At 46.0% G+C, this 10,253-nt stretch overlaps 1 protein-coding gene across 2 annotated transcripts in view; it reads left to right on the top strand.

Moving 5' to 3' along the window:
* Nucleotides 1-3,318: 3,318 nt before the first annotated feature.
* epha4l (eph receptor A4, like) overlaps nt 3,319-10,253 on the top strand; it is a gene marked incomplete at both ends in the record, with an annotated part of 44,997 nt that continues 38,062 nt past the window's right edge. For both annotated transcript variants that reach the window (XM_080547453.1, XM_080547452.1), the window contains 3 exons: nt 3,319-3,415; nt 5,406-5,473; nt 7,648-8,311. In XM_080547453.1, coding sequence (XP_080403579.1) covers nt 3,319-3,415; nt 5,406-5,473; nt 7,648-8,311 — 829 coding nt within the window. The remainder of the gene's footprint in view (nt 3,416-5,405; nt 5,474-7,647; nt 8,312-10,253) is intronic.

Raw genomic sequence — 10,253 nt, 5'->3', positions numbered from 1 at the left:
AGAAATCCTTGGCCTTTCCTAGTGGGTATACGGCGTAGTCCTGCATATCACGTAGACTACACCACTGGTGAAGACAAGAAGAGGCCATATCACAGCACACCAGGTGGGCATGGGGAGCCAGCTAAGATGGGTAGCGAATAGCCAATGTGGATCGTGGTGGGTGGGAAGAGGGTAGGTGGGTGATAGAAGGAGGGTGCGGTTAACAGAAGGGTACAGTGCTGTGTACAGTGCTAGGTGGTAGTTATTACATGTCCACGGTGGCGCTATCTTTTTCTTTCATATGCACTGAAAACGGTCCTGGAACTTGATGGAACAGGTAAGGAGGATAGTAAATATGTATCATGTTGGTGTTTCATACAGTAGGTAAACAATACATTTGCTGAACTTTGACCCCATTGTGTCTTTCTAGATAATTTGATGTTGTTGTGTTGTGTGAGATAGGCCTACAGAGATATAGAAGCTCATCCACGCCTTTGTCTCCTCCAGACTGGACTACTGTAACGCACTCCTCATCGGGATTCCTAGCAGCTGCCTCCAGAAACTTCAGTACATCCAGAACAGCGCTGCTAGCTATCCTGATGAGGGTGCGCAAATATGATCACATCAGCCCCATCCTCAAATCACTTCACTGGCTCCCCGTCTCCCTCAGAATCGAATTCAAGGTCTCCCTCCTCACCCACCAGTGCATCCATGGAACTGCCCCCCCCCCCCCCTACCTCAAGGAACTCCTCCATACCCCTCAGACCTCCTCATGCACCCTCCGTTCTACTGCCACCAACCTCCTCAAGACCCCCAGGACCAAGCTCCGCACCATGGGAGATCGGGCCTTCTGCTCGGCTGCTCCCAGGCTGTGGAATGCTCTCCCTGACCACCTAAGGGCACCACAGTCTGTGGATGCTTTTAAACGAGGCCTTAGAAACCCACCTTTTTAATAGAGCCTTTTTTTTAGCCTTTTAGTTGAACATGTTTATTGTTTTATCTTCTTGTTTTTAATTGTAGCACTTTGAGATTTCTTATGTAAAGTGCTTTTATAAATAACATGTATTATTATTATTATTATTATAATATATTAGTGTTTAATAAATCCAAATCTTATTCTACCTCAGATAAGCACACACTTCTGGGTGGCTTTAAGCTACTCTTCTCCGTGTTTCATCTCCTCTTACTTTCCTCTCTGCTTTTCAGACACCCACACACACTGACCTCCGGGAGCCCTCTCTGACAGCCTGTCCGGGGAACACCACATGAGGCCTGGGGTCCGGGGGCGGTGGGCAGGGACCTTACCCTGGGGGTCAGTGCTCTCCAGGGGTGGGGGGTGAGGGGGGGGGGGCTGCAAGTGGGCAAGGTTTTGGGTAAGTCTGTGTGTCTGTGTGTGTGTGTGTGTGTGTGTGTGTGTGTGTGAGAGAGAGAGAGAGAGAGAGAGAGAGAGAGAGAGAGAGAGAGAGAGAGAGAGAGAGAGAGAGAGAGAGAGGTTGAGGAGTTGAGGTTTGTGTGGTGTGATTGGCACACAATGCAGATGTGTGGGCAGTAGGTGCCATCTGGAGACAGCTGAGAGGGATGGGAGGAAGGAGATGGAGGAGGGGGTGGGGGCGGTTGGGCCCACCACTTTCAAAAAAGCATCTCACACATTTGATGAGAGGATAAAGGAAATGATCAGAGTGTGATCAATCAAACACCAGTGACACAAATGAACGAAGACAAGAAACAAAATGCTCCCTCTTTCTCTCTCGTTGGCAGGGCGGCTCTGATCTCAGCTCCGACGCCACCATTGGTCGAGGCCCCTGAAAAGCGTTTCCATCAAGACTTCTCTATGATTGTGTGGCTTTGTCATCAGGGGGAAATGGAAAAAGAGCCATTAAGGTTGTGAAGGGTATCAAACAATTGATGGTTGGGAATAAGTGGTCCATCTCAGGGAAAAACCAGATGATTTTCCCAGTTCATTATGTGGATCGAGATGTTTTCCCCGAGCAAACATAACCCCGCGCAGTATGTATGATGTCGCTGGAGACCTCCATCATAAGGCCAATATCCCCCACGACCCCCATCCCATTCAAACAGCCACCTTCCCCTTGGTCTAATGTAATTTCCTTGAGTAGTCCAAAAGCAGGCCTCAAAAGCCACCGTCACAGCTCTCTCTCTCTCTCTCTCTCTCTCTCTCTCTCTCTCTCTCTCTCTCTCTCTCTCTCTCTCTCTCTCTCTCTCTCTCTCTCTCTCTCTCTCTCTCCAGAGAAAGGCATCCGTCCTGAAAACAAAAGCCACACTGGTTCTATCTATCTATCTATCTATCTATCTTCTATCTATCCCCACACCCTGAAGCAGTGATGGGATGGCCTTCGCTCCTAGATTACATCTTGCACACTTGTAATAAAACATTGATAATATTAGAATTAAAGCAAAATGACAATAATCCAATAACACAGGTTTTCTGCCCATTATTCATAACACATTTGTTATGATCAATTTCGGGAAGTGGAAATTCGTGTAAGCCTATTATTATGTCAGTCCCATACTTGTTCCATAATCCAATTTTGAGAGAGTATCCGTGATTGTATCCACTAGGTGGAGACCTTGGTTTAAACTGGTTCACCCTGGACTGCGTTTCGCTTCACCGGAGACGCGACTCATGTACAGACCGTATCACGTCCAGAAAAGCGAATGATTCCAACTTATGGCATAACTCGTTAATCTTTGCCCAGCCTAATGTAGGCACAGTTTAAAAAATAAATAAATCTAAACAAATCTATAGGCTATGCCTATTTAGATTTTTGGCAGCACTTGCACTTTTGAGGCAATGATGTTGAAAATGCCAGAGAAAATAGTATGATGAAAATAAAAAACAATCTCATGTTTTGACATTATCCTGCTTTGACGTTGTGAATGTTTTCCATGTGAATGTTTACATATATGTTTGGGTATATAAACTAACGGGACACAGCTCTCCGTGGCATGCATGATAAAAAAAATCCACACAGAATTTTGCTCGCAATTTTGCGCCGTGTGTGGACTAGTGGACCATTGTCCATTGCAAAAAAGGGGGTTGGGGGGCAGTTAATGTGCCCCTTTTCCCGTCCACTGCGCTTGGATTGACGGCCGCGTCAGAGCGCATAGATCCGCCTCCTGGCTGTGTGTTCGGTGCGTCTCTCCGCTCCAAACACATATCCCACAGGGAGAGAGAGAGACACAGAGAGAGACAGACAGAGAGAGAGAGAGACAGAGAGAGAGAGAGAGAGCCACAGAGAGAGAGAGACAGAGAGAGAGAGAGAGCAAGACCTGTGAGAAGCACAGGAACGACGAGAGAGCAAAAACGGAGAACGACAAATGGCACTCATGGCTGGGATTTGGTTGACGGCGACCTCTGTTCTGTTTGGGATTTCTACCTTTGTTTCCTCGGCACGGATTTACCCCCCAAACGAAGGTAAGATGTGGAATAACCAAGCCAAGGAGCCCAGTTTTCCTCGAGTTTAGGCTACTTCGTGTGTCCGATCCGATGGTCCCACTCCCACTGTCCCGTAGCCTATTGCACTTTTGCAAGGACCTCCTGCACCGTTCAACGAAGAGTGACAACACCGACAATGATCGTTTTGCACAATAATGCACAATTCGGTGACGTCGGATTGGGACACAGACTACCCATAATATGCGTCAAGCGCACGGATAGCTTTGCGTCTTCGTTGAGGTCCCAGCGAGCCAAGTTGCTGAGAGCGCCTCGCTGCAAACCCGGAGCGCTGGCAGTCTTTGGGGCTCCAGTAGGGTCCAAGAGCCAAGAGAGTCCAGTTACAAAGTCTTACTTTAGACTCTCTGTTAATCAGGCTACAACATGCCTACTTGTCTGTAAATATGTTATTTCTCATTGCGTGACGTTAGAATTATAAGGTTCTATCTCCATTTTTGTCAATATTGAGTTTTTTTTACATAATCTGATCCATTGGGTGTTTATTATTGCCTGTGTGGTGTTATTTTTTTTAAATGTTGACATTTTTGAGTTAGTAATTCATAACATACAAAGGTTCCATCTCACAAAACATAATGGAATGTAAAAACTTTGACGCTCAATATCTCTGAACTGCCCTAAACGGAGATAGAACCATATCATTCTAAGCTCACGATTGGCCAATATCCAACGACTACAGAAAAAGAAAAAAAAACATATCGTCACTATTAAACAGCATGTTTGTGTTATTGTTGTGCAACGCTTTTTTTTGTTCTTTGTTGTTCAAACCAACGGTTTGGAGTTAATGATGAAATGCAGTCGGCTGTGAAGCCATAATCAACATGTAATAATTCAACATCATCCAGCCTATATTCAAGTGGCTCAGACGCATTCAGCATGTGAAACATCAACTTGTAACAAAATAATTCCCAAATTAATTAGGCCACCCAAGATAAATCATATTAGGCTACACACATACACATATCTTCAGCGATGTTAGATCGACTATAAGCCTATAGCCTAATACAAAATCAATGCGTAGCCTATTTGATTATTTGAGCGATTTGAATTGTGATTTTATTCTCTCATCGAGGATAGGCCTGTATACGTTTAAAATGGCCTATTCATTTAAATCGAGGATTCTTTTTGATTGCTCACTGGAGCAAGTTCATTTTAGACGTCCGTGGCACTCAAACTCAACTTCGATTGATCGTCAACCCAAGTTATACCGCGATTTGTAGGCTATATTTCTCAATCAAACGTCAAAGTTTCACTCAAGTCAAGCACTGAGCATTGAGTCGACTCATGTCACGATGAGAAAAACATAGGCTATGTTTTGGAATAGGCTACCCCATAGGTCTATCCAAACATATTACGCACAGTAATTCAAACCAATGTATGGATATAAAACATCAATACGTGCGTAATTACCAATCTATCCTCAATTTTGACTTTCCGTTTAAGATATTATATTGAATTGTTTTTCCCTCATCCAAATATCAAAGACGCGACTTGATAACACAATCATCTCTTTTCCCGAAGTATTTTCAGGACTCAAGGTTTGACTGCAGTTTTAAGGCTATACGGGTTCGTATTTTGAGTACACATCGTGAGCTTAGAATGATAAGGTTCTATCTCCGTTTAGAATGATACGGTTCTATCTCCGTTTAGAATGATAAGGTTCTATCTCCGTTTAGAATGATAAGGTTCTATCTCCGTTTAGGGCAGTTCAGAGATATTGAGCGTCAACGTTTTTACATTCCATTATGTTTTGTGAGATGGAACCTTTGTATTTTATTAATTACTGACTCAAAAATGTCAACATTTTAAAAAATAACACCACACAGGCACTAATACATACCTAATGGATCAGATTATGTAAAAAACTCAATTTTGACAAAAATGGAGATAGAACCTTATAATTCTAACGTCACATCATTCTAACCGCTAACTTCTCTCTCTTGTGTTGTTTCAGTGACGTTGCTGGACTCCAGGTCCGTCCAGGGGGAGCTGGGCTGGGTCGCCAACCCCATAGAAGGAGGGGTAAGTCAGTGGCCCTCATTATGAGAAGTCTCCCGTTGGACAAAATGAAGAAATGATGTCCTCTATACTATAGACACAGAAAATATGGCTCTTATGCTCCATGTCTTAAGTGAGTGCATGAGTGCATGTCTTCAGGTTAGGTCTTAAGACGACTTAAGACATCTTGACAGACAAAATAAGACATCTTAAGACATCTCAAGACAAGGTGATGGCTGGGTATGTACTAGCCGGCCCGGGCCCCCTCCCTCCCTCCCTCTCCCTCCCTCTCCTTCTCCCCCACTAACCACTCGCTATAATGGTCAGATGTGAGGCTGATACTGCAGCGGGCGTCGGGTTTCCTGAATAGACTGGCGGATTGAATCGGTCTTTGTGGAGAAACTTTATATCCTTTTCCCCCATTGAGGCGCGGGGGGGGGGGGGGGAGAGGAACTTGGCAGCACAGAAAGGGCCCCGTTGGAACGGATGAATGAAGGGAAAGGGCAGCGGGTTTCAATCCTCGCCGTAGGACGATTGGATTGGCCCATAACGCGATAGGGAATGCGATCGGACTAAAAATGTGTGATCCCGCAGTCTAATTGGGATATCTATAGTGGCGCTGATAAGGTAACAGAGCGCGTCTGTTCGGGGGATGGCAGAGAGAGGGGCCCAAGGGTGGGCTCGGGTCTGGCACACACACACACCCCTATCAGTTGTTGCCTAACTCCAAAGCAGCAGCAAACTGGCGTTTGAGTAATTGTAGGAGGCCATCTTGCAGTTGAAGTTAATTGTTTAAAGAGGAGGATGGCACAGACAAAGCCTGTAGAAGCCTTTTTTAAATGTATTTATATCGGTTAATTACGCATCGATGCCAAGCCTATATTAATTCAGCCCAATATTAAACAGTGTAAGGAAGGCCTATACAACCCTACCAGCGGCATTCGATAAAGTTTCCACCTTTTGTCTCCACCATCTCTCCATTTGTTATTTACCATTGGGTGTTAAATGAACTTGGCTTGTGCGCGCTGGTGGTACACTCTGGGCCTAAGTGTTTTCATCAGAGCAGGGGTGATTGACAGGGTCCTGGCAGTGCCGACAAGACCGCATTCAACCCCTCATTACAACCAATTGCCCCCTTTCTCCCTCTCCTCCTATCGGAGAAAGGTGCGGCCTTATCGCCGCGCCACTTGGTTTCAACAATAAAGGGGCCAAGCAAAAGAAAGAAAGCGGTGGAATAGGGCCTACAGCAGCATGGCTGATAGACACTTTCTCAAATCGGAGGCCCCGGCCACGTTTAGTGTTATCTCCACTACTCAAGGGAATAGGGCTTTAAACAAGATTATTTATGATAACACGTTAAATCAAATTCAGCGCAGCCTACATCTTCCGCCGCCACATAATCGCTCTGTTTGGACTTTCTTTAAATAGAATAAGGAGACACTAAGCATCACTTCTTGTCTGCTACCATTGTAAACGATGTAAAATAGAAGACTATTTTTAAACCTCATTGTGAACAACTTAACGACACACCAGAACAGCCCCTGATGCCTGCGTTCAGTGTCCTCATATTTGTTCATCTGGGTCCAGTTAACACGAGAACTTAATCATAAATAAAGCAAGAATTTCTTCATGAAAATAAACCAGGCCGTCATCGAACATAATCCAGGCATCTCACATTTAAATCAAATTTGTTAATTCTAATAACACCATTGCACATTGCTGTTGTTTTCATAAAAATCCAGCCATTCCTTCTCTATTTGTCTGTTCTCTTGGTAGGCTATTGTAACATGGGATTATAACGATTTATAATGAGGTCATTTATATTTGACTCAAAAAACAATAATGTTGATGTTGCATGTTCCCCCAGAGTTTAGTTTCTCTTTTATGTGCAATAAAACCCCCGAAAGAAATACACTTCCAACAGTAGTTCAATGAATACTAAACCTTTCATGATGTCAAAGCAGGACCAAACATTTCTACTAGCTACTGCATTTGATGTATTATTCATTCATTTTATTAAGTTAGCCATTAATTGGCTAATTTTCTTTTGTTTTGTCTTTCTGTATTTCAGAATAGCTTCAAACGTGTGTGCATGCAGTAGTCAAATCTGCTTAGGTCTACAATTGTAATCATTGTAATCATGTTGCCCTCATTCTTCAATGTTCTGCTGACTTGGGATTGTTTTTTCATTCTCCAAGTGGGAGGAGGTGAGCACCATGGACGAAAAGAACGTCCCCATTCGGACGTACCAGGTATGTAACGTCATGGAGCCCAACCAGAACAACTGGCTGAGGACTGACTGGATCCCCCGTGGCGGTGCCCAGCGGGTCTACATCGAGATCAAGTTCACCCTGCGCGACTGCAACAGCCTACCGGGCGTCATGGGCACCTGCAAGGAGACCTTCAACCTCTACTACTACGAGTCCAACAACGACAAGGAGCGCTACATCCGGGAGAACCAGTTCGGTAAGATCGACACTGTCGCGGCGGACGAGAGCTTCACCCAGGTTGATATCGGGGACCGCATCATCAAACTGAACACGGAGGTCAGGGACGTCGGCGCGTTGACCCGGAAGGGCTTCTACCTGGCCTTCCAGGACGTGGGGGCCTGCATCGCCCTGGTGTCCGTCAGGGTCTTCTATAAGAAGTGCCCCCTGGCCGTACGCAACCTGGCCCAGTTCCCGGACACCATCACGGGGGCGGACACGTCCTCGCTGGTGGAGGTCCGCGGGTCGTGCGTGGATAATTCCGAGGAGCGCGACGTCCCCAAAATGTACTGCGGGGCGGACGGGGAGTGGCTGGTGCCCATTGGGAACTGCCTGTGTAACCCCGGATATGAGGACAGGGCCGCAGAATGCCAGGGTAAGAGAGACCAATATTCCTCATAGCTAGCTGTGTGCCAAATACATCTTTTTTTACTCTGTCTATCTGCCTTTCTCTTCTTTCACCTTATGTGTACTCTATACAGTAGCCTACTTCTTTATCACATCTCCCTCCTCCTCCTCTCCCCATGTCTCTTACTCTCTTTGTCTCACTTTCTCCCCCCCCCCCCCCCTCGCCTCTATTCACTACCCTCTCACTCTGTTGCTTGTTTACTCTTCCTTCTCCCTCCTTCCCCTCCCCCCTGCCTCTCTCTCGGTATATATCTCTGCATGGGTAATAGAAGTGATGATGATAGTAAATGGGAGTAATTAGTTGGTCCATGTGAAAGTGGTTCTGGAACAGGCCAGTGTCCCAGGAGGATAAGTGGTTCAGGGAGAGAGAGCTCAGGTTTGGCTCCCAGTATCTCACAGGGCCTCCCTTCCCCTGTCAGCTGATTCCCAGTAGGCTAGTGCTGGGAGAGAGAAATAGACTGCTCTAGAATATAGGACAGGGAGGGAGACCAGACCGTCTTGCCTGGTTTATCATTCCAGGCAGGTGTTGTAAGGGATGTGGAGAGACACGCCAGTGAAAGGGAGCTGAAATAGAGCCATTTGGCAGTGGGGAGGAAAAGCCTTTGTGAGTGTTTGTTTTACCCTTTGATCTCAACGGTCCTATAATATCGTCCCATGTGCTGTCGTTTAAAAGTTCCGTTCGGGGGGTGGTCGGCTTTTCTCTGGGTGTCTGCTGGGTATATTGTTGGTCACAGCACACAAAACAAGGCAAGAGAACTAGGGCCTAACTTCTGAATCTGTTGATATTTTGAAGACTTTAGAGGATAGATTGTTATGTTTCTATTGGTGCTATGGATGGTGTGTTGTATATAGTGGTGTATTAGGGCTGGTGTATTTGTGTAGTAGTCAACTGTCAGCAGTCCAGACAGGCAGTAGATTCTACCAGGGAGGTTTATTACCCCCATTCCCCCTGGCTTCTCCCCTAAAGAGCAACGGGCTGCTCCAGCGTGGGGTCAGGGGCATGGATGATTAACAGGGGGACGGGCCACTCCACCCCTCCTTAATTTACAGGGGAGCCTTTAAGCACTATCTCAGAGGACTAATTACATGACAAACAGGCCTGGTGATTTAAGGTTAACACTGGCTGTTTGTAGGGGGGGGGGGGTCTCTGAGGTACGAGTGGTCACAGATGTTGTGTTTATGTGTGTGTGTGTGTGTGTGTGTGTGTGTGTGTGTGTGTGTGTGTGTGTGTGTGTGTGTGGTTGTTGGTAAGGGGGCAGCATTTCGGGGGAAGAATTTCCTTAGAATGGAATGCTGTCGCCTATCTACCCTGTCACTGGTGTGCATGTGTGTGTGGAGGGTCAGTGCCAGGGTTCTCTCCCCTGGGTTGTAAAAGACAGGGCAGACGTGGAGGACTCTCACCATCCATAAGGGAGAGGAGGGTAGTAGTGACTGTTTTATATAGTACCTTTATAGGGACAACATCTTTTGTGTGAGTCACACTGTTTTCACACAGCCGAGTTGGTTTGAAGTGGTAAATACTTAGGCCTAATTAGAACCAGACACCATTGCACTGACCCAAACAAAAGCTCGACCAGAGACACTCGTGCGTGCGAAAAGCTATCTTAATTGCAAGGACCAACGATAACCTTCGATTCAGCAGGGGAAAACCCGAGTGCTCCGCATTCCGATTTACACTTCGACCGCAAGGCAACAATTAAAATCACCCCTTGGAGGTGCGAGAATTCATCTTGACAACAGAGTTAGGGTTGAACGGGTGCTGAGATGTATGTCGAGTTAAGTGTTAGCTAGCTAATAATTGTGTTATGTCGCACTGTATGTCTTATTATAACAAGGCCTAGACACACCCTGGCATTCTGTGTCCGTATCCATGGTAGCCGGGGCGTCGATCGGACGTCAGCCTTCCAGTG

Source organism: Nansenia antarctica (assembly GCF_963989245.1).
Source record: "Nansenia antarctica genome assembly, chromosome: 17".
NCBI lineage: Eukaryota > Metazoa > Chordata > Actinopteri > Argentiniformes > Microstomatidae > Nansenia > Nansenia antarctica.
This window is presented reverse-complemented; position numbering and strand designations above follow the sequence as displayed.